A 24540-nucleotide genomic window follows, 5' to 3' on the forward strand; every position below is an offset into this window, starting at 1 on the left:
TAGGGCACAGACAGCATTTTAGAAGTCTTGGGCTGATCTTACTCCTGCATAGTGCCTGTCAGCCCTAATGTCTTTCCAGCCAGGTCGTGCTGATATGCAAACCAAGCACCAGGAGTGCTTTGTCTGCCACAGAAATGCAGCCACCTCTGGAGCGGAGCTTGGCAGCTGTTTAGCAGCATGCAGCAACACGACACAGAGGGACTGATCTAAATGAGAGCCAGGGGACTATTAGGGAAGTCCCATTACGATCTCACGGCACAGCATAGACGGGCTTTCGCAGGACAGATAATCAGCCCCCCAGACTATTTGTAAAAGCACAATATTTCTCCAGTAGGGAACAAAGTTCTAATGTGGCTGTGCACAAAACCAACGTGGCCGAGGAGTCCTTACAAACAAAGGGAAGCTTTAAAAATGTGGCTCTAAAACTGTCCCCACCCACGGTGGTGACGGCGACCTTCTTATGCAAATGTCTGGCCTTGGTTGTTTGTCGTAGTTCAGCAGAAGTCCATTCGGTGTGGATTATAAACACTCGGCTCTATTGTGAGACAGGAAGAGAAACAGCCCTGCCCAGGCTGGGTGTGTTCCAGGCTGCACTCTGTGTGCTGGCTTTGAAAAAGGCGGGAGACTGGCAAACAAAAATATCCGCTGTTGGGTAGGGCACTGGGCTGTCGATAAGCAGGGGGTTCCGGCCCGCTCGGATCTGGGCTCAGGATTCACGTACGCTGGCAGCGTGAGGTCCAGCACCAGTGCTCAGGGGGTCAGCGGTTGGAATTTATGGCCCATGTGGGCACTAAGCCCACAGTCACTGCAGCGCTTCCCAGAAGCAGAGCTCACGTGATCTCCCAGCAGGGACCTGCCAGCCAGGTCAAGCACACTCTGCAGCTGGTACTCCCACCAGTCCCCTGATACTTCCAGCCCATGTAACCCTTCCTGCTCCTCTTGGCCTTTTTTTAAGATTTACAACACGCGGTTTTAGCAGGGCAAAGAACGGCAACAGGAGAGCTGTGACCGAGCATGGAGCCAACGAGCAATTGAGAGGGGGCATTCGAGGCTGGGGAAATAATGGGAACAGGAAACTGGGTGGTTAGCAAACGAAACAGTGAGCGAGTCCCGACCGTACCTAGAGCAGAGCCGTCACTCCACTATCACGCAATGCTACCCCCTAAAGCTGCTATGCACGACAATCCCACTGACCCCCCCAGACCACTCAGTGCCGGGCTGCTACCAACGGCCTCCTCAAAATGCAGCACTGCTGACCAGAGACCCTGAGAACTGCCGCCCTGCTGATCCAAGATGCCCTGGCTGTGGGTGGATTACAGACGGCTGCCCAGCATGGCAGAACATGGTGGGTGGGGGCTTTCTTTATTGATTATTTGGTAAGAATGTTCCCAGAAAGTGAAAGCTCATGAATCCCCGCACAGCGCTCACATAAGGTTTGTGAGTAAGGTGACAAAGCCCCCAGCACCAGCTACAAATAGTCAGCGATGGCATTGAATTGTTTGCCATCAATCCGTAGGCTGGACAATGTTTGCACGTGGAGGGAGGATGGTCCACTGGTTGGTTAAGGCACTGGCACTGGTGAATTTCCTGCTCTGCCATGGATTTCCTGTGTGCCCATGGGCAAGTCCCTTAGTCTCGCTCTCTGCCTCAGTTTCCCCATTTGTACAATGGGGATGATAGCACTGCCCTGCCTCCCAGGCGTGTGCGGAGATCAAGACATTTAAAACAGGTTGTAAAGTGCTTTAAGCTTGTCAGATGAAAAGCACTATATGAGAAACAGGCATGAGTTTTATTTTATTATTTATTTACTATTCCATTCCCCCTCCCCCCATGCAATTGCTCCATTATCTATCTATCCATCATGTTGTCAGGGAGGAGCAGTACCCTTCTCCTAGCCCATGTTCAATAATGCACAAGTGGGTAGGTGCATCGTGGGGGATTTTGCCTTCCTTGGAAGTATCAGCTATTGGCTGCTGCTAGAAGCAGGAGGCTAAGAGTCAATAGTCTGACCCAGAGTAGCAGCCCCATGCTCCCAATGATACCTGCATTCTATCCCGCCCCTGGCTGCACTGGGGGTATGCAGCGATCTGGTGACAAGCGCTTAACACGTGGGACTGGGGCGGGGGGGGGGGTCAGTGCAAGGCTGTAGCGTCCCTGTGGGTGTCTGTGTGACAATGTTTGATTGGTTTTTAACTTTGCATCCTTTGATATGAGCCTTCCAGGCTGGCGATCCGTGTTCACTTTTCAATTCTTCCTTCTCCTTGTGCATTTCCTCTCTCACCAACACATTTCTACGGGGCTTTCATCACCTCCCGGATGATGCTACATCACGTCTTGACAAAACGCCAGGGCAGAAAACATAGGCGTAATCTCCAGATGGAGGCCTGCCTCTGGCTCGGGGTCAGTGATACAATCACAGAGGAGAAAACTGGGAGTGGATGTGAAATCTCCCTGTCCTTAATGACCCGCAGCTGTCTTAGAGCCACAGGTCATCTAAGCACTGCCCAGGTAACGGGACCCCGGACGATGACCACAATCCTGCAGGTAAATTGAATCTCTGAGATTACCCCTGAACTTGATCCATCAAATTCACACACCCTTCTTGGCTATGGTGTTTTTTTGTTTGTTTGTTTTGGTTTTTTTTAAGTTCTATGTTGCAGTCCTAAGTAATGGAGCATAATCGGTGTGTGCACAAAACAGGTCATTTCCTAATCACAGGCACGTTCTGAAATCCATCCAAAAGTTTGGTCAATGAACTTGCCAGAGCCTGAATTCTTAGTAAACTCCCCCAGCAGTCACTGGAATGCAAACCCCATTCCTCTCTAGTCCTGTCTTCCATCTCACTTGCAGCAGTGTCCTTTGCTCTGGGCCTCCACTAATGTAATCTTGCCTCCCTTGTAGCCACTTAGAAGGCTGCTGCAAAGATCATTTTCCTAGCCCATCACTTTGATCACATCACCCCTCTGAGTCCCACCACGGGCTCCCCCTTCTCTGTCATATCCAAGGTAAGCTGCCCGTCTTCACATTCAAGGGCCTTCATATTCTATCCCCAGCCGACCTCCCGTCTCTCATTCACTATCAAGATGTCCACTCCTGTCTCCGATCAGCCCTTGGTTACAGCCTCCATCGCCCACTTGTTACATTTGCAAACAAGCCCCTTCGTGGTTTCTCCCCTGCTCCCCACAAACATCCACAAAACCATCTCGTTATCCTACTCCAAATCCCTCCTTAAAACCCTGCTTTGACGTGAGGTCTCCAAACCCCTTCGTCACAGCTGATGTGCTGGTGTGAAGAGACCACTGCCTGTCATGTTGACCGATATTGTTCCATATTTTCCCTGTGCTCCCCCATTGGTCTGTATCTATTTGTCTCTTGTCTTATGCTGAAATTTCAAGCTCTCTGGGACGGGGACCGTCTCTTGTTCTGCCCAGCACTATGGGGTCCCGGTCCAGCACTCAGACTGCTTGGCGCTATGGGAATACAAATAATAATAGTCAATCAGCAGTAATCTCCACTGGAAACAATGGGATTCTGTCCTTATTGGTTCCCCCTGGGAGTCAGTCCGAGACAATCTTCAGCAAAGACGTGGTTCTTGTCAATTTCAACCACTGACCTTAGGCAGGGGCGAAGGTGCCAGCAAAGAGACGTGCCCGCGCTGGCGCTAAACCAAGTACAGAAGTGTAGTCATGGCACTGCATGGAGCAGGAGGGGCTAGCCCCCGAGGCCATCCAAGACCATAGTGCATGCTCGGGGTGGCCAGCCCCTCCCGCCGCTTGCACTGCCACGGCTGCATGCTACTCTTAGCACACTAGCTCTCTCGGAGCAAGCCTGGGTAGGTCTCCTCGAGCTGGAATTCACACCTCCAGTGGGATGGGTCATTAGGAACTGTTGCTGGCTGTTCCTCGGAAGGCCTGGCAGGAAACCTGGGTTTCCGGCACAAGTTCACACGGTTAGACAGCTGAAAGGCATCAGAGTGGAGCAGGTGGTGGTGTGCTAATGAAGCCCACAGACCACAGCCTTCTTCTCTAATCAGGCCAGGACTAAATGTCCCTTGTCAAGAGATTCCAGCCAGGTCATTCAGGAGCCAACCCCACCAGGAGCGCAGCATCCTCAGCTCCGTTCCCATTGACTTCTAGCATCAAGAAGTGCTCAGCACCTTCCTGGATTGGGCCCTTGGTGAACCAATCAGACCACCATGTAAAATACCACCAAAGTTCCTGACTTTGCTCTGCTACTATCTCATAAGCTGGGCATTATCTTGGACCCAGCCCTTTCTCTAGATCCTCACATCCAGGCTATGTCTAAATCTTCCCGATTAGTCCTGCCTACCACCTCTAAGATCCAGCCTTTCCTCTCCATCCACGTGGCTAAAACGGTCATCCACACCCTCATGGTCTTGTGTCTGGAATATCTGCTCCAGAGACCCGATCTCACCATCACCACGAGAATCAGGGAACTTATGAGCACCAATGTCTATAAGCCTCCATGTTGCGACCGGCTCATGCTGGCTCTACCAAATCACAGCAACCCTTCCATATGGGCTGGAGACTTCTATAGCCGTCAGACATCCTGGGGTTATGACAACAACGATACGACGGGCGAACAGCTCCTTGAATGGGCCTCGAATTAAGACAGCCCCCTGCTCTTGGATACTATGCAGCCAGGCACTTTCCATTCCACAAGAGTGTTCCCGGACTTGTGTTCTGGGAACAGGACATGAAGCATATGGCCCCTAGTGGTGAAATAAACTCAAGTGATGCTTTTCCACATAGCGACCCTGGCCTGTCATCACAGGGAATGGTCTCCAAGCCTACCTAATTACATTACTACCAAAGCCACGCTAGAGTTTTCGGAGGGCCGATTGGAACGGCTGCATGGAAACAGTGGTTTGCTGAATATCTGCAGACATAATCAGCTACAACGGGGCATCAGCCTCCTCAAAGTGGCCATGAAAAGGAACATCCCCTGCGACTGCAGGAAAGCCAGCACTCCCTGCTGGTTGGCATACAGAGCGATACTGCTAAAGGAGTAATATCAGGTAACCCTGCTGCTACAGCTGCTGGCATCACTGAACTCCGATGAATAAAAGCTATGCAGGACCTAGATTTCTCCCGCTCGAGCCAGAAGGCCTGGAGGCTTCTCCATAATCTGGGCAATGCTAACCTTTCCCAAAGCTTTATTGTTCCCTGTCCGACCTCCCAGCAACATCAAAACTATTGAAGCCGTTCTCTAGAGAAGACTCGGACAAGGCCAAAGGGTGCACCAACCTTGGCTGGGTTCAGGTGCAGCTGGCATCTTCCCAAAATTTCTGGAAAACCTAGGTCAGTTTATTGGCTGACCTGCTTCCTTACCCAGTGTGCATGCCTTTGTCCAAATGGCCAAGATATGGGGCAACAGGCAAAAATCATCACTGTCTTGAAATCGGGGAAAGCAGCCAAGAATCAGAAAGACTACCGGCTGATATCATTACTATGTGTAACGTATGCACTCTTGGAAAGGATGCTGCTCCAGAGACTTACCTCTGAGGACTACATCCAGAAAGAACAAGTTGGGTTTGAACTGGGGCAATGCACCTGTGATTAGGTAATCAGACCGATTGATCTACATCAAATCCGGCTACTAAACCAGGCTCAAAACAGCCACTGCCTTTGTGGACCTGTCCTCGGAATAAGACATGGTTTGGCAAGATGGCCTGCATCTGAAAATGTCAAAAATAGCATGTTGCAGAACAACATTGCACAGACTGACCGTTTTGCTCAACAGCTGTAAGTTTTGCAGACGTATAATGGAACAGACCAACAGACCTCATCTACTGAACAATAGACTTCCACAGGGATCTGTCTTGGTACCATCACTCTTAAATACTTGTATCAGCAACATGTGATCAACGCAGTCATGGAAAATTGTCTACACAGGTGATCTTGCACTTGCCATCCAGTGAGCACTTCCCCCCAAGAGGAATGCATCCTTCTAGATAATCTCAAACCCCTGGAGAAGTACTACTGGCTTTGACGATGCCAACCAAAGCGTCAAAAAACACCTCTCTCCGCATTCCACCATGATGCAAAGAAGTGCCATACTTAGGCACAAGATTTTCCAAAATATCTTGAAATGGTTCTGGGTTGCAGCCCCACATACCACCAATGTTTGGTGGAGACTGTTGCCCAGATAAAGGCTAGGAACAATATAATCCACAAACTAGCCAGGACCGATTGGAGAGTAGATGCTCACACTTTGCAGACAGCTATCTTGGCCATCATCATCTTAGTAGCTGAATATTGCAGGCTAGTATGGGTAGGTAGCATGCATACAACACTTGTCAATGTGCAATTGAACACTGCTGTCAGAAATGTTACGGGAGAGCTGGAGTCAGCACCTACAGCCCAGCTTCCCATTCTCGTACATATCTTACCACCATGCTGCCAAAGAGAAGCAGCGATAATACAAGAATATGACTTCACGATAATGAACCCAAACTCACCCCCTATGAAGATCTCCAAGGCCCCCCGAAATCCCACCTTAAGTCCAGGAAGCCCTTCTGGTTAGCGGCCAAAGCTCTCAAAACCTGTGGACTATCACCAAAAGAGAAGTGGTGGAGGCTGTGGGGAAATAGTGGGGCCGAGAATCGATACCTGATTACAGTTCCCACAAAGCAATCACCTGGCTTCACCATGCCATATAAGATGTGGATCACAACAAACTGCTTCAGAACCTCACACAGGCATTGCAATTCCCTACTACACAAATGGACAGTGAAGGACAGCCCAATATGTGAATGTGGAGAAGACATCCAAACCATGGAACATCTAGCGAACTGCTGCCCTCTAAGATCCTTCTTTGGAGGGACAGTTTTGATTAATTCCATGTCACTGGAAGCCGTAGAGTGGATGGCAAACATGGATATCACCCTTTAATGTTGCTTTTCAAGATGCCATATGAAAGAAGAAGATAGATTCATAGACACATAGACCAAAAGGGACCATTCTGATCTAGTCTGAACTCCTGAATTACACAAGCCCTGGAACTTCCCTAAATTATTTGTGTTGGAAAGAGAGCATAGATTTTAGAAAATCGTGCAATCTTGATTTAAAATGGTCAGTGATGGAGAATATACCTCAACCCTCGGTAACTTGTTCCAATGGTTACTTACCCTCACTTGTCCAAAATTTGGGCCTTATTTTTAATCTGAATTTCTCTAGTGTCAACTTCCATCCTTTGGATCTTGTTCTACCATTGTCTGCTAGATTGATGCACCCTGTAGTATCAAATATCTGTTCCCCATGTCGGGACGTCTAGACTGTATTCAAGTTACCCTGAACCTTCTCTGTTACCCTAAACAGATTGTCCTTGAGCCTCTCACTATCAGGCAAGTTTTTTAATGCTGTAATCGTTCTAGTGGCTCTTCTCTGACTCCTCTCCAATTTATCAGCATCCTTGAATTGTGGACACTAGAACTGGACACATTATTCAAGTAGTAGTCACACCAGTGCCACACACACACTAGGAGTAGAAAGGTTATTTTACCTCTAGGAGTCCCCTGTTTATACATCCCCGGGTTGCATGAAACCTTTTTGGCCACAGCATCGTTCTGGGAGGTCAGGTTCAGCTGAGTCTCCACCATATCCCCAAATCATTTTCAGCGTCACTGCTTCCCAGGATGGAATCCCCCATCCTGTAGGTCTGGCCTGCATGCTTTGTCCCTAATACATTTAGCCATATTAAAATATGTATTGCTTGCTTATGACCAGTTTACCAAATGATCCAGATTGCTCTGAATCAGTAACATGTTGTCGTCATTATTTACCATTCCCCTGATTTTTGTATCATCTGCAAACTTTACCAGGGATGATGAGTCTATGTTTTGTATTCGGGAGTATCTTTTTTATAGCTTCCTAGATTCCAAGTCCAGAAGGAACCACTATGATCATCTAGTCTGACCTCCTATATCACACAGGCCAGAGAACTGCCCCACAAAAATTCCTAGAACAGATCTTTTAGAAAAACATCCAATCTTGATTTTAAAATTGTCAGTGACGGAGAAACTACCACGATCCTTGGCAAGTTGTTCCAATGGTTATTCACTCTCACTGTTAAAAATGAATGCCTTATTTCTGGTCTGAATTTGTCTAGCTTCAACTTCCAGCCATTGGCTCATATTGGACCTTTCTCTGCTAGATTGAAGAGCCTATTGTTAAATATTTGTTCCCCATGTAGATACTTGTAGACTGTGATCAAGCCACCTCATAATCAAACAGATTGAGCTCCTTGAGTCTCTCGCTATAAGGCAGGTTTGCTAATCCTTTAATTGTTATCGTGGCTCTTCTTTGACCCCTCTCTAATTTATCAACATCCTTCTTGAACTGTGGACACAAGAACAGGACCCACTATTCCAACAACGGTCGCACCAGTGCCAAATGCAGAGGTAAAATCACCTCTCCCCTCCTACTCAAGAGTCCCTTGTTTATGCAGTCCAGGATCACATTAACTCTTTTGGCCACCGCATCACCCTGAGACCTCATGTTCAGCTGAATATGCTCCCATGGGCAGTGTGTGAACCCCCGCTTTGGGGAGGCTAGACCCCAGCCCTGTCCCTTTTGCCCGAGGTCCTGCCCCCCTCCCTGCTGGAGTCCTAAGCCCCCCACCGTGGCCAAAGGAGTCCCGCTCCAGCCAGCCCAAATCCCAGCCTGCCCCAACTGGGCAGCCCAAGCGCCAGGTGGCCCCAGCCCCAGCCAGTCGGTCCGAGCACCGGCCCCATCTACCCCAAGTCCCAGGCCACGGGCCAGCCTGCCCCAGCCCCAGCCCCTACCCGCTTCGGCGAAGAGGCTGAGCAAGGGCGGGAAAAGGAACAGCCTGAGCTGGGGCCATGGGAGAAGAGCGGGAAGCAGGAGGGGGCCTCAGGGCAGAGCATGGGCAGGGCCTTGCCTAGCTGTTTGGGGTGGCTTAGCCTCCCCAGGCCTGCGATACCTGCCACCTCTGTATACTCCACAACCTCCAAGTCCTCTTCAGAATCCCTAATTCCCAGGAGAGAGTCCACCATCCTGTAAGTGTGGCCTACACCCTTTGTTCCATCTGGCTGGGTTGACCTGCAGATTGTTTTCTTGTGCCCAGTTTACCAAGCGATCCAGATCGCTCTGGGTCAGTGACCTGTCCTCTTCATTATTTCCCACTCCTCCAATTTTTGTGTCATCTGCAAACTTTATCAGTGATGATTTTGTGTTTTCTTCCAGGTCACGGATAAGTGTTAACTAGCACGGGGCCAAGAATCTCTGGGGACCACACCAAAAACACAGTCACTGAGTGCTGATTCCCCATTTACGATGACATTTTGAGACCTATGTTAGCTAGTTTTTAATCCATTTCATGTGTGCCATGTTGACTTTCGTATCACTCTAGTTTCCTACTCAAAATGTCATGTGCTATCAAGTTAAATACCTTACAGAAATCTAGGTCTGTTGCATCCACACCGTCACCTATACCAACCAAACTTGCCATCTAATTTCTTTTAAAAGGTATCAATTTGACTACTCAGCACCCTCTCCCCTGGCCCTGACCAATGCAGTCTTGCCACACACATTTCCATTGAAAATGATGCAGCAAAGATCATTTTCCAGGCACGTCGCTTGGTCCATGTCACCCCTCTCTTTGCATCCCTCCACTGGCTCCCCCTTTTCCATCCCATCTAACTACTTTCCTTCGCTTTCAAGGCCCTTCATGGCCTATCACCTCTCAGATGCTGGGTTGACTCCCGTCTTTGCTTTGCTGGCGATGCCACTCTGCATCACCCCCTCGTGTTACATTTTCAGGCAAGCCCCTTTGTACTTGTTGTTCCGTGTTTGTGCAGCGTCCAGCACAGTGCGGCCCTGGGGCCTGAGAGCGACCTCTAGACGCTACTGCCATGCAAGAACTAATCCTATCTCCGCCCGGGTGTGACAGTTCTATGTAAATGGAGCCTGGTTTATTGCTCCTGTTGTGTTAAGGACACACTGGGATTCTTTCTAGGCTCTTAGCCTTGTCTTGAATCCAGTATGTGATGATTAGCAGTAAATATGCCCAATGGCCTGTGATGGGACACTAGATAGGGTGGGATCTGAGTTACTACAGAGAATTCTTTCCTGGGTGTCTGGCTGGTGAGTCTTGCCCACATGCTCGGGGTTCAGCTGATCGCCATATTTGGGGTCGGGAAGGAATTTTCCTCCAGGGCAGATTGGCAGAGGCCCTGGAGGTTTTTTCGTCTTTCTCTGCAGCGTGGGGCATGAGTCAGTTGCTGGAGGATTCTCTGCTCCTTGAAGTCTTTAAACCACTATCTGAGGACTTCAGTAGCTCAGACATAGGTTAAGGGTTTGTTACAGGAGTTGGTGGGTGAGATTCTGTGGCCTGCGCTGTGCAGGAGGTCAGACTAGACAATCATAATGGTCCCTTCTGACCTTAAAGTCTATGATTACCCTCTCCCCACACACACCCCAGCCCCCAGCCAAGGATCTCCACACGCTTTGCTAGCATTAATGAATTTCATCTCATGATTTCCCTGGGAGGGTTGTATCATAATCCCCATTGTACAGAGGGGCGGGCAGGACACGGAGCTTTACTGACATGCTGAAGGCCACTGGGTGAGTTAGCAGGAGAGCTGGAAACAGAACCCTGAAATCCTGATTCCCAATCCAATGCCTTAACCACCAGGTCACCCTCCCTCTGGGAAAATGCTGAGCAGGTATGGGCAGGCCTGGAGTCTGGCTGTCTGTGAGGGCAGAGAGCAAGTCTTTACCCTGACCCCACCACACAGAACGCAGGGGGCAGAGCAGGTGGTTGTGTTAGACAGGGCAAGCCACTGCCACAGTGAGGGGCACAGGATGGATGGATGGAAAGATGGATAGAGGTGCATTGGGATGAAGGGATAGAGATGGATGGAGGAATGGATAGAGGTGCATGGGGACGGAGGGATAGAGGGATGGATGGAGGTGCATTGGGATGAAGGGATAGAGAGATGGATGGATGGAGGTACATGGGGATGGATGGATAGAGAGGTGGACAGATGGGTAGAAGTGCTCTATGGATAGAGATGCAGGGGATGGATGGACAGAGGGATGGATGATAGAGGTGCATTGGGATGAAGGGATGGATAGAGGTGCAGGGGGATGGTCGGATACTTTGGACCGTCAGCCTCTTTATCCCTCCCTCAATCTCTAGCATACCCATCTCCATGCTGCCCAGGCCCCCCTGGATGTGTTGGGAGCCTCTTATCACTGGCCGATCTCTCTCCTCCTCCCCCCCCCCCCCGCAGTCTTAGCAGGGAGCAGTGCCCACCGGATCCTTCAAAAGGAAAAGGGCTGTAAAGGGATCTGTGAGCCCTCACCGCCCGCCGCTGGCCTCCTGCAAACAGGGGCTGAGGGGAGGCCCTGGCGCGAGCCAAGCTGGGAGTTTAGGTTTCAGTCCCTGTGGACGGCTAGCCCTGCCTCCTCCCATCTCACATCTGCAGCTGGGATTGCAATTTGAAACACTGCCTGGGCTGGGCCAGGGCTAGGGGGTGGGAGGAAAGTACTTTGGGAAGCTAGAGGAAACCATAAAGAAAGGCAGAAGTGCAGCCGGGGTGGGCTGTCGGAGAAGCACCAAGGCCAGGATTAGCCCTTCTTGGCATGACCGTCTGCTGGGAGAAAGTGGGGATCGGGAGATCGAAAGGAAAATCCTTGGGTGGGGGCTGAGGGAAGCTTGGAGGGTCTGTGGGCTGACAGGGAACAAGCTGAGCATGGAGGAGCTGCACAGCTGGATCTAACGGCATCGTTGCTCAGACAGGGAGGATCAAAGCTTCTCTGTGCCGCACCTCAGAGGTGAGCATATGCTGGGCCCTTTGGGAGACCCTGGGCTGGGGCTGACACTGCTGGGGTGACCTGGGACAGGGCAGCTGGCAGTCACCTGAGCTGGAGCTGGGAAGGGACTCATTGCCCGCCAGTGTGAAATGTGCATTGAGACGCAGAGGGCATTAGACGCAGGGGAGCGCTGGAGAGGGGGCAGAGGGTGGTCTGTAATATGGGGAGGGGAGCGTGCTCGGATGGGCTGTAACTTAGGAGTCCTGGTTTCTACTGCTAGCTTTGGGAGGGAATGTGGAGTGAGCACAGAACGGGAGTCAGGACCTGTGGGTTCGACTCCCACCTCTGGGAGGGAGAGTGGCCTGCAAACAAGGAGTCTGCATTTCTGGGGTTTAGCCCTGGCTCTGCTGACCTGGGCCTTGGTGATACGGGAACGCTGCCGATTACCTGCCCCCACAAGAGTGTTGAGTTCTGCCGATGCCAAGCACCGTATGCAGCCAGCCCTAAGTATTGTGAATTATTCGTGTCGGGAGACCCGCAGTCTATTCCCACTCCGCCTTGGCGTGGACTGCCGTCCTGCTCGCTTGCCTCTGCTGGATAAAGTCATTGCCAGCAGGAAAGCAACATGTTTTCAAACAAATGGCCGATGAAAACCTGATTCCCTGGTTAATTTCACACTGGGGATTTGAGGCTTTTCTGTCCCAGCAGGGCAAAGACATTCTTGCTGATTGGGACAGGAGATCAAACACTTTAGACGGGCAAACTTTACAGCTGGATCTGAACCTCTGTAGGCCCCAAGGAGCTTCTCCACAAAGAATACTTTGTAATTCCATAGTATTGGATCTGAGAGCAACGATCATGCACTGATTAATTATGCCTTACGATGCCTCCCCTGCCAGTGAGATGGCTTTTGTTAGTGCATGAGGTGGCTCCTAATTCCCTGCTTTATTCGGGAGCTCAGTCCAGCTGCCTCACCCTTCTGCCCCACCCAGCTCGGACTTCCCTTTCCCTCGCTGGTTTCCATGGAAGCAGAAATACTATAAAGCTCTAAGAAATGTTGCTTCGTAACTATTTGCAACCTGATCCAAAGCAGCAAGTGCTGGGTGGGGTGGGGATACTCTTCTGAGGATCCCCTCTTTCTGAGATTTCCAGAGTGCTCATACAGGGAAGAGGATGTCTTCCCGGCAGAGTTATCACATTCCAGGTTAACGGCACGGCAAAGCCCAACCCGAGTGACCATGCCCTCCCAGATTCTGTGCACCCTCATGTGTCGATAGGACTTCTGAGGGCCTATCCCCCGGTGCTTCGTGCTGGGTGGAGCCGAGCCGCTGTGTGACACCTGTGGGCACATGTGTCTGTGTGTGCGCTGGGCCGGGCAGGTGTGTAGAAGAGATGGCGTGACTTGGGGGGGGCAGGTAGGTACAGCTGCAGGCTGTGTGGAGGTGATCGTGGGTGGGGTAGGTGCGGGCGTGTCGGTGGCTGTGCGTGTGGGTGCAGATAGATGGTGGGTGCGTGGTGAGGACTGTGTGAGGTGGTGTCTGTGAGTAGCTGATTGTGCAGGAGGGGACAGTGTGCTTGTGCACAGGTGTGATGGGAGGTTTTGTGTGTGTATTCACAGATGCATGCTGTAGGGCATACAAGGGAACCCTCCCCAGTAAGGAGCTCGGTAGAGGACAGAGAGAAAACCCTCATTTACCCTCCAGACAGACCTTGAGATAACACCTCAGTCTTCCCCCTTGTGAGGCTCATGCCACGGGACGCCCTTGTTGCTGGGCGCATGAGGAACAACTGTACTGAGGGGCAGTGCTAGTGCTAGTTATGTGGGCCCCAGAACAAGCCATGCTTGCATCCAAAGCTGCTGGAAAGTGGGAGTGACTCTTCCTTAATTGCAGTCTCTCCCTCCCCCTCTGGGCCCCGACCCCACGGCCTCCGCAGGTCTCTGCTCCAATAAGCAAGGCAGCCTCTGCCAGAGACATAAAACCAAGCCCGGGTGGAGAGAGGATGGCAGATCAAGGAGGGACCATGCAGAGTCCAAAGACACCATGTAGTTCCCAGCCTAGGGACAGGACTTGGTGCTCCACCCTCCTGCGGGTATTGATGGCGTGGTAACAACCACAATGGGTTACAGGCAGCAACCTCTACCTCGCAAGACTGGCGTTCCCAGTTTGCTTTTGCTCCCAGGGAACCTGAGTTTTCGGGTCTCATCCGAGTCTGTCAAGAGCGAGAAGCTTAGCCACCAGGTGCTCTCTGCCCGAGAGGAATTCGACGGTGGGCGAGAGGGGAGGGCCACGGGACCCAGGGAGATGTGTGGGAGCCCAGGACTGGAGTTGGCGCTGCATGGTCAATGCCGAGGTGCATTCGCTGAGCTGTAGCAAAGGGGAGCAGGGTTGGGGTAGCAGGGGGGGGGCGGGAGGTCTGGATTGAGGTACCCCAGCAGAGCAGGGAGGGGCAGTCCATGAGATTGTTATTGGACACGAGAGACCAGGACCTTGGTTTTAGATCTCTTCTCCCAGGGCCTTGCGTCTGCTACTGCCTCAAAGAAAAGCACCTGCCCTGATGAGAACTCAGCATTGCATCTTGCAGCACCCTCGTGGCCCAGTGCGAACTAGCCCTGACCCTGCAGGTGTATTTCATTAGATCCAAGAGGATCACAGCCCATGTGGTGTGTCTGTGGTTTATGGCCCTTCCTTCGGATGGCCAGCCTGGCACGACTGCTGTCTAGCAGCACCAGCTCTCAGTTACAGAGCTCCTGGCACGAGAACAAAAGGGGAAAGGGGACTTTAAACCCCCTTAGAGAGAGACACAATCTTAAGCAGGTGAATCCTTATGACCTAGGAAGCAGAAAATATGCAGCATGCAGAGAACTATGGCACACCGTCGCTCGGGGGCTGGAAGCAGGGCCATTATGCCAGTTCTGCACTGGCCAGGGAGCTCTTCCCAGGGGGCCGCTTTCTCTCCCTTTGATGCTCCTGCCGGAGCCGTGTGAAGAGGACTAGGGATACCTGACAGTCAGGCCTGCTAGAGTTAACATATCACTTCCTTGCCAATGCTGGCCTCTGCCCCAGCGGCGTGGGAGAGCTCCCCGCCTTGAGAGCTCCCCGCCTTGCTAGCCCGTCCTGTCATGCTACAATGCACAGGAGTAAATACAAAGTGTTTCCCTATCATCCAAATGAAAAGCTTCACTTTCTGGGGGGAGGGAAGCACCAGGAGAAAGAAATCAGCAGGAGTCGGGAACCTTGTGGAAATAGCATCCTTAGCTCCTGGACTTGCACCTCGAGCGATCCCTGCTGGCCAACCCAGAAGCAGCAGCAGTGAGCTCCAGAAAGAGCTGCTTCACGCGCGGCCAATGGGAGAATGTTAGTGGCCAGCAGTGGTGTGGGGAGGGTGGGCTCAGAGGACTTCTCCATGACCCCGCTAAACTGTATCGCTGTACTGATCTTCTCTTTGCTTGTCCCTTCTGCATAGGGGGAGAGTGAGTGTGGCTAAAGCCACGAGGAGCTATTGTTTTGACACCTCCCAGCACGGTACATGTTAGACTAACTCGCTCTAGTCCGTCGCCTTGCATGCTCTCCATGGATGTGTGATGCAGGGGTTGCCAGAACAAACATCCAGCAATAATTCGTGATAAGCTGCAGCGAGAGTATTGCTACTTGCCAAGTCTGGACGAGCTGTTTCTTCCCAGAGGAACCTTGCACTGAGCTTTCAGGATGCGATTCTCAGGCCGGCCTGTTGGAAAGGAGCTACTCAACTCCTGAGAAACAATCTTTTCACCAGAGTGTCCTTCAGTTTGCAGACCAGCTTTCTCTAAGCATCAGCCCCCAGCCTACTGTAAGCTTTCAACAGACAGCCCCTCTTTTACTGCTCATGTTTTATTCCTGGTGGCAGATTTAGATCCCTGGGCCACGTGGGGCTCATTCCTTCCCCTCCTGCTTCATCAACCGTTTTATTTACAAGGCAACAGGGGCTGCCAGAGCGGAAATGCAGCTGCTTAGGGAACGGCTTGGTACCTACCATTTTTAGCACAAGGCTTTTCCTCATGGGGCTGCTGGGAGTTGGAAACTGGCTGCCTGAGTATCAGTGGGTGGGTGGGTTTGGCTTCGGACAAGGCCTCCTCCCAGAATAGCTAATCCCGGTTCTCATGCCCAGGGTCAGGGTTTCAGGAGCGGGCACACATGACAATCTGCCGGCCCAGTAGCCCCTGAACCATCCAGCGTGATTTGTTCTAATCTTCTGCAGAGCCTCAAGCCTGGATATTAGCCAGGAAAATGAAAGAGTTCAGCTGATCGATATTTTTCGTGCAAAATACTCTTTGCATGAAAAACAGCTCTTTCCAAAACCTGAAAACTAACAGTTTTTGGCTGACAAATGTTTGATTTTTTTTCCCAACAAAAATGTGAAAACTTTTAAAGAGAAAACGTGCAAGTTTGTGCCAAAAACCTGACAATCAAAAACTTTTCAGCCCAAACACTTTTCTGTTTCCCTCTCCAGCTCCACTCAGGAGTCCAGTGTGCCTTGTACCAGGGAGATTGGTCCCTTTAAGAGGTAATGGGTCCAGCCCCACCTGTGATTCCTTTAGTTTCCTTCCCCAGGTATCACAATCACATGATAGGCAGGTCATGGGGCCAGATCAGGCCTGGAGCATACATAAGAGGGATGCCTCTAAAGAGGCCAGGAGGGGAGAGAGCAGACTGCTGTGGGCCCCCTGACCCAAGAGGCTCTGTGAATCAGGACTGGAACTGGCTATTGGGGGAAGCCGGCCTAAACCCAGCTCTGGTGCTCCAGGACGGCCCCCTGCTACACTCCTCATCCTCATTCGTTCCTCCCGTGAATATCTCTTCTTTGTCCATGGCCGGCACTTTGAAACCACTGAAGAGAGGTGGCCTGCGGGAAATCCAGCCCAGGCATCACGGGAGACCTAGCGCAGTTTGCTGGGACGGGGCTGGAATGTTAGACAGATCGCCAGCCAGTTGGGACGGTCTCAAAGCAAAATAGCTCGGGGCTGTCAGAAATCCTGACCCGGCTCCCCCAGTGCGAACGTTCACAGACATCCCTTGAGTGAGGGGGGGACAAATAGCAGCTGGAGGGAGGTGATAGGAATAGCACAGCTGCAGAGAGGGGTCCTGAGCAGCCGTGGGGCACAGCTCTGAGCGGGAAGCGGAGGGCGAGAGGTTAGCAAGGCAGGAGAAGTGCCAGGCCAGGAGCCTAGGGAAGATCCACAGGGCTGCAGCAGGGCTGCCTGACCAGGAGAGGCAATGCAACAGAGCCAACTCATACCACCCACCCCCACCGCAGTGGCCAAGCCAAAATTCCCCACAGCCAGCCAATCAGTCAAGCAAAAATGTTAATAATAGTTTTTAAAGTTCCGGCCAATCAGAGCGGGGGGGTGGGGGGAGTGGGAAGCACATTGATACGGCACCCCCTGGTGGTTGGCACCCAAGGTGATTTCTCTCCTCATCAGCCCCTAGGCCATGGGTGGGGTGGGGAGCAGGGTCAGGGTCTGCAGAACAGGTTGTAGCAAGGCAAGAGCACTGCATGCCTTTCTGTCTGACAGATGCTATTGCCTTCTCTCGACTAGGGCGGTTGCACTGGTGTTACCAAAGCGACCTAGTCAAACCTGTGCGAAGCCCCACTGCGGGCGCCCGTAAAGCAGCATCACCCTTAGATCACTCTCACTAGTGCTCATCACGTTCTAGTCAAACCAGTGCAACTTTTCTAGTATAGACGAGTTCTAAGTGTCTTTGCTTCAGAAACACATGCCCCAACACGCCCCTAGCCTGGTCCAGATGCCAGGCCAAACCCAGAAGGTCCTGAGATTTCCCATCTGATCACTAGAGGTTCTCTGCCCCGTGGTGACTGGTCCATCTCTAGTCAGTGCAATTGTAACAATCCGCATCCTCAGGTAGGACTTGAACGCAGGACTTTCAGCACCAAAGCACAAACCACATCCAGCTGAGCTAAAGGAGTAACTGCATTAGGTAGCAGTGGTAGTCGTCTGTTGTCCTCTTTGTGGAACAGCCACTAGTGGGGGATGCAGTGAACACTTCTCAAGGGCATCTCAGGAGCATGATTCACACAGGACACAATGCTTACCCCTGCGTTCTTCTGAATTTGCAGCCAGGAAGGTATGTGAAGATGTCGACCTTCCTAGATCCTGGGATGCACACTCTCCAGATAGGTAAGACTTATTTGTGGGTCGGATACTATGGTACTCAGATGGGCTGGCGGTCAGGGCCATGTAAGTACCTAGGCTGGGTACCATCTGTCTTGGAAGGTTTAGACACAACAAATCCTGCATCTTGGCAGGGGATTAGAATAGATGACCCTGACGATCCCGTCTAACACTTTGATTGTAGGTTTCTAGGTAGTTAGATATGGTAGAGACAAGCATTAGTGGATGATAGCTGGCATGCTGTTAGTTAAAGGAATTATTGGATGTGGTCCATGGAAAGAAACCTGGGAGCAAAGGGACAAAATTAAGAAAAGGAAAATTTAGGCTTAACCTCAGGGAAACACTCCTGACAGCAAGATGTTCTCCTGGGCTGTGGAATCATCACCCACAGGAAGGGGTGGAGGCTTCAGAGCTCAGGGCTCTTCCCACAAGCCCGGTCAGAGCACCAAAATGTGCTGTAATCTAGTAGTTCTTTTCCAGCGCCTCGTAGATTATTCTACCAGCTGGGACCAATGTGATCATCTAGCATGACCTCTGTGACACACGTCATAGAACTGCCCTCGGTTAATTCATGTCTGAATTAGGGAAACATCCACTCTTGATTTGAAAATGACCCATGATGGAGAATCCACCACAACTTGTTCCAGTGGTTAATTACCTTCACTGTTAAACCTTTGCATCTTATTTCCAATCTGAGTTTGTCTAGCTTCAACTTCCAGCCATTGGATCCTGTGGTACCAATGTCTGCTAGCCTGAAAAGCCCTCTGTTATCAAATTTCTGTTCCCCATGTAGTATTTACAGCGTGTGATCAAGTCCACCCCAGAACCTTCTATTGGTTAAACTAAACAGATTGAGTTTACCTCTAAGATTCTTTGACATCACCGATGCAAGGATGTAGAGCAGAGCTTTACACATTCACTTTATTACAGTGCCTCCCACAAACAGCCTTCTTCTGTTACAAAACCATTGCCCTCTGAGCGGGGTGTGGTTCGAAAGAGAGAGCCAGAGATTGAGGACTCTAAAGATGGGGCTGAGCCAAACCAACCCAATATCTAGCAAAGGAGTTTTATGCACACTCACATTTTGCAGTTAGCCTCAATTTCTAGACCTGGCCAAACCCAAGCCTTGGCAATCGACAACTCTACGTTTCGGTGAGGTTCAAACTTTTGTGCCAAGTTTTGCAGTCCTGGCTTAGTCTCTAGTTAATAAACAGCCTGAAGACAAGCCAGAAGAGCCTGTAGCCACCAAAAGAAATGTTATCATAGGAAATACTCTACGGCTGCACTTGGCTTGTGGATCAGCCATGAGCCGCAGAGTCCTGCCTGCATGGAATATTTTGAGAACCCGGCAGGGTGTGTGTGAGTGGGGCGGGGGAGGAAGATATGCAGAGAAAATGGCCCAGGAGTGGGATCTGTAGAGTGAAAGAGCTTGACAGCTACTTGCCTTCTGTAATGTAGCACATGCTTGGGATGGCGTCACTACCATCTTGTGGGCCAGTGAATCATAGAAGATCAGGGTCAGAAGAGACCTCAGGAGGTATCTAGTCCAACCCCCTGCTCAAAGCAGGACCAACCCTAACTAAATCATCCCAGACAGGGCTTTGTCAAGCTGGGCCTTAAAACCCTCTAAGGATGGAGATTCCACCACCTCCCTAGGGAACCCATTCCAGGGCTTCACCACCCTCCTAGTGAAATAGTTTTTCCTAATATCCAACCTAGACCTCCCCCACTGCAACTTGAGACCATTGCTCCTTGTTCTGTCATCTGCTACCACTGAGAACAGCCGAGCTCCATCCTCTTTGGAACCCCACTTCAGGTAATTGAAGGCTGCTATCAAATCCCCCCTCACTTCTGCAGACTGAACAATCCCAGTTCCCTCAGCCTCTTCTCGTAAGACATGTTCCCCAGCCCCCTAATCATTTTTGTTGCCCTCCGCTGGACTCTCTCTAATTTGTCCACATGCTTTCTGTAGTGGGGGGCCCAAAACTGGACGCAATACTCCACATGTGGCCTCACCAGTCCTCAATAGGGGGGAATAATCACTTCCCTCGGTCTGCTGGCAATGCTCCTACTAATGCAGTCCAATATGTCATTAGCCTTCTTGGCAACAAGGGCACACTGCTGACTCATATCCAACTTCTCGTCCACTGTAATCCCCAGGTCCTTCTCTGCAGAACTGCTGCTTAGCTAGTCAATCCCCAGCCTATAGCAGTGCATGGGATTCTTCTGTCCTAAATCCAGGACTCTGCACTTGTCCTTGTTGAACCTCATCAGATTTCTTTTGGCCCAATCCTCTAATTTATCTAGGTCACTCTGGACCTTATCCCTACCCTCTAGTTTATCTACCTCTCCCCCCAGTTTAGTGTCATCTGCAAACTTGCTGAGGGTACAATCCACACCATCCTCCAGATCCTTAATGAAGAAGTTGAACAAAATCAGCCCCAGGTCCGACCCTTGGGGCACTCCGATTGATACCTGCTGCCAACTAGACATCGAGCTGTTGATCACTACCCATTAAGCCCGACAATCTAGCCAGCTTCCTATCCACCTTATAGTCCATTCATCCAATCCATACTTCTTTAACTTGCTGGCAAGAATACTGTGGGAGCCCATATCAAGCTTTGCTAAAGTCAAGTTATAGCATGTCCACCATTTTCCCCATATCCACAGAGCCAGTTATATCATCATAGAAGGCGATCAGGTTGGTCAGGCATGACTTGCCCTTGGTGAATCCATGCTGACTGTTCCTGATCACTTTCCTCTCCTCCAAGTGCTTCAGAATGGTTTCCTTGAGGATCTGCTCCATTACTCCTTTTCTTTTTATGATTTTTCCAGGGACTGAGGTGAGACTGACTGATCTGTAGTTCCCCGGATTCTCCTTCTTCCCTTTTTTTAAAGATGGGCACTACATTAGCCTTTTTCCAGTCGTCCGGGACCTCCCCCGATCTCAATGAGTTTTCAAAGATAATGGCCAATGGCTCTGCAATCACATCAACCAACTCCCTCAGCACCCTCGGATGCATTGCATCCGGTCCCATGGACTTGTGCATGTCCAGCTTTTCTAAATAGTCCTTAACCTGTTCTTTCACCACTGAGGGCTCCTCACCTCCTCCCCATACTTTGCTGCCCAGTGCAACAGTCTGGGAGCTGACCTTGTCTGTGAAGACAGAGGCAAAAAAAGCATTAAGTATTTCAGCTTTTTCCACATCCTCTGTCACTAGGTTGCCTCCCCCATTCAGTAAGGGGCCCGCACTTTCCCTGACCACCTTCTTGTTGCTAACATACCTGTAGAAACCCTTCTTGTTACCCTTCACATCCCTTGCTAGCTGCAACTCCAGTTGTGCTTTGGCCTTCCTGATTACAGCCCTGCATGCTCAAGCAATATTTTTATACTCCTTCCTAGTCATCTGTCCAAGTTTCCACTTCTTGTAAGCTTCCTTTTTGTGTTTAAACTCACCAAAGATTTCTCTGTTAAGCCAAGCTGGTCGCCTGCCATATTTGCTGTTCTTTCTGCACATCGGGATGGTTTGTTCCTGCGCCCTCAATAAGGTTTCTTTAAAATACAGCCAGCTCTCCTGGACTCCTTTCCAACTCATAATAGCCTCCCAGGGGATCCTGCCCATCAGTTCCCTGAGAGAGTCAAAGTCTGCTTTTCTGAAGTTCAGGGTCCGTATGCTGCTGCTCTCCTTTCTTCCCTGTGTCAGGATCCTGAACTCGACCATCTCATGGTCACTGCTGCCCAGGTTGCCACCCACTTCTACTTCCCTGTTTGTGAGCAGCAGATCAAGAGGAGAACGGCCCCTAGTTGGTTCCTCCAGGACTTGCACTAGGATGTTGTCCCCAACACTCTCCAAAAACTTCCTGGATTGTCTGTGCACTGCTGTATTGCTCTCCTAGCAGATATCGGGTGATTGACGTCCCCCATGAGAACCAGGGCCTGTGATCTGGAAACTTCTGTTGGTTGTCCGAAGAATGCCTCATCTACCTCCTCCTCCTGATCTGGTGTTCTATAGCACACGCCCACCATGACAACACCCTTGTTGCTCTCACCTCTAAACTTAGCCCAAAGACTCTCGACAGGCTTTTCTCCAGTTTCATACTAGAGCTCTGAGCAATCATACTGCTCCCTTACATACAATGCAACTTCCCCACCTTTTCTGCCCTGCCTATCCCTCCTGAACAGTTTATACCCATCCATGACAGTGCTCCAGTCATGTGAGTTACCCCATCAGGTCTCTGTTATTCCAATCACATCATAATTCCTTGACTGTGCCATGACTTCCAATTCTTCCTGCTTGTTTCCCAGGCTTCTTGCATTCGTGTAAAGGCTCCTAAGATGACTAGCCAATTGCCCTACTTTCTCAGTATGAATCAGGAGACCTCTCCTGTTGCACCCTCCTCCTTGTTGTTCCTCCCGGTATTCCACTTCGCCACTTACCTCTAAGAGTAGGTCTCCATCCCCCGGTGAACCTAGTTTAAAGCCCTCCTCACTAGGTTAGCAAGCCTACCTGCAAAGATTCTCTTCTCTCTCTTCGTTAGGTAGATCCCAACTCTTCCTAGCAATCCTTCTTCCTGGAACAACATCCCATGATCAAAGAATCCAAAGCCCTCTCTCCAATACACACCTGCGAAACCACGCTTTTACCTCCACAATTCGATGGTCCCTACCTGGGCCTTTTCCAATGCAGGGTTTTTTCATTTGGTACCACATGCTTCCCCCACACCACCGTGTTATTTGGAGCTGGTCATTGTTATTCTGGGCTGTCTTTCCAAATGCGCAGGGTCCCTCGTCCAGGAGGACATCTGTGTTCCAGCCAGAAGGTTGAGAAATGAACCATCTCTGCCATTCAGAGATCCTTGCACTGCTAGTTGAGAATCTGCCCATCCTCTGGGGGACCTAGACGGAGGATCATCCCTGGGGGGAAGTGTCAGGGTCGGGTCAGTTCTGAAAATGACTCGACATTCGGATCAGGTTCAGGTTGACTGTGTTTGGCTCAGATCTAGGTCAGTCTGTAACATTAGGCTAGTTCCTCTCCCACTAGCCTGAGCCAAGAGCAGGGTTTGAAGCTGTGGCTGCTAGTTCTAAAAGCCACTGGAGCTACCAGAGCAGCTCCTTGAGCTGGCTTCTTTACTAGACTCCTATCTTCTCATGTCTTATGGCAGACACAAACACCAGCTAATGCGCCACTAGGAATTTAAAAAACATTTGCTACCATGGCCAAAACCCCAGCAAACAGGAATGATGGGTGCAGAGAGCAGATCTCATGCAATATTAACCTTGTCCCCGCCAGCCCCCCAGGAGCCATGTTTCTTGCCCATTGCCCACTGTTGTCTTCCTCCAGCCTACCGTGGTGTTTGATTGTTGGTGTGTTGGGCTCTGAGCCCCACAGCCTGCCACATCCACTGAAGCTTGTGGGAGCTGCAGGTACTTGGCTCTGTCCAGCCAGCAGAAAAAGGAAGGGGAGTTTTGTGGCTGAAGTGCTAGCGTAGGACTCTGGAGAGTTGGGTTCCAATACTGGCTCAGGCATAGATGCCCTGTGTAACCTTGGCCTTCCTCTTCTTGTGCCTTCCCCTCCGCTTGTAAAATGGGGGAGATCTTTCCTTTGCCTCTTTAGATTGCAAGCTGTTTGGGGAAGAGACTGTCTCCCACACTGGGCGCGTGCAGAGCCCAGCATGGTGGGGCCCTGATCTCAGTTGTGCCCTCTCTGTGCTACTGTGCTCCAAACAGTCAGACATTCTCCAGTGTCCAGCCCACCTTCTCCCATGCACAGAGAAGCAGAGTTCCAGACCCCTGTCCTTACCACCTTAGCGGGCTGCCTCCTCCTTTCAGAATACAACCAGAAGCTGCCCACCTTTCCGAAAACCCACCAGCTCCATCCGGCTCCACCATCCTTTTTGTCCTCCCTTCCCTGCTGTCTCGGCCAGAACCAACCTCTTCTCCGTCCCCATCACACAATCTCACCCCCTCTTAGAGCAAGAATCTTCTTCTCTGCAGCTCCCCCAACCTCTGGACCCTTTACTGAGTCCCATCTCACTGCAGACACTCCACTCTCTCCCTTGACATGTCTCTGCACCCACCAGGATGACTTCTTATTTAGCTCTGCTATTGGATTATTTACAATAACCCCGCACAGCGCTTTGTCACACGGTTTGTTTGGAGAGACACCGCCCCAGACAAAATTGTTTCATGGTGTCTCTAGCTCTCAAAGCAATGATTTATTAAAGCGTTTCCTAGTTCATCCCTGACCCCCCGCACAGTTCCCACCTGGCTGGTCTCTTCCCATTAAGGTAAAAAGTCCTGACTGACTTTTTCCTTTTTGTTTAAAATCAAATATTAATGCCACGGACACGGGCAACAGTGAAACCCACTTAGAAAACAGGCACAAATGGAATGAAGCCATGTCTTGTCAGGCAGTGATTCTAGGCCCAGACAGTAGCGAGTATCTGTAACTAGTCCCAGAAGGAATCGAGAGCAATGTTCAGAAAAGTACAAAATCTGCTTGTGCAGTCACTCTGCTGATTAACCTGGGCGAGGCATGACACCTGTCAGCTCACGATACGGATACATGC

At 50.7% G+C, this 24540-nt stretch overlaps 1 protein-coding gene across 5 annotated transcripts in view; it reads left to right on the top strand.

Moving 5' to 3' along the window:
- The first annotated feature begins 2326 nt into the window (after nt 1-2326).
- HSPA12B (heat shock protein family A (Hsp70) member 12B) overlaps nt 2327-24540 on the top strand; it is a 77424-nt gene continuing 55210 nt past the window's right edge. The window contains exons 1-3 of one of the 5 annotated variants that reach the window (XM_043512867.1): nt 11515-11822; nt 12510-12624; nt 17916-17976. In XM_043512867.1, the coding sequence (XP_043368802.1) occupies nt 17934-17976 (43 nt within the window). In that variant the 5' untranslated portion in view covers nt 11515-11822; nt 12510-12624; nt 17916-17933. Of the gene's footprint in view, nt 2545-11514; nt 11823-12509; nt 12625-16324; nt 16344-17915; nt 17977-24540 lie in introns of those variants that run through there. The other 4 variants (XM_043512866.1, XM_038400816.2, XM_043512868.1 and 1 more) reach the window with 4 other exon arrangements.

This window comes from Dermochelys coriacea, chromosome 4, assembly GCF_009764565.3.
Source record: "Dermochelys coriacea isolate rDerCor1 chromosome 4, rDerCor1.pri.v4, whole genome shotgun sequence".
NCBI classification, from domain to species: Eukaryota; Metazoa; Chordata; order Testudines; family Dermochelyidae; genus Dermochelys; species Dermochelys coriacea.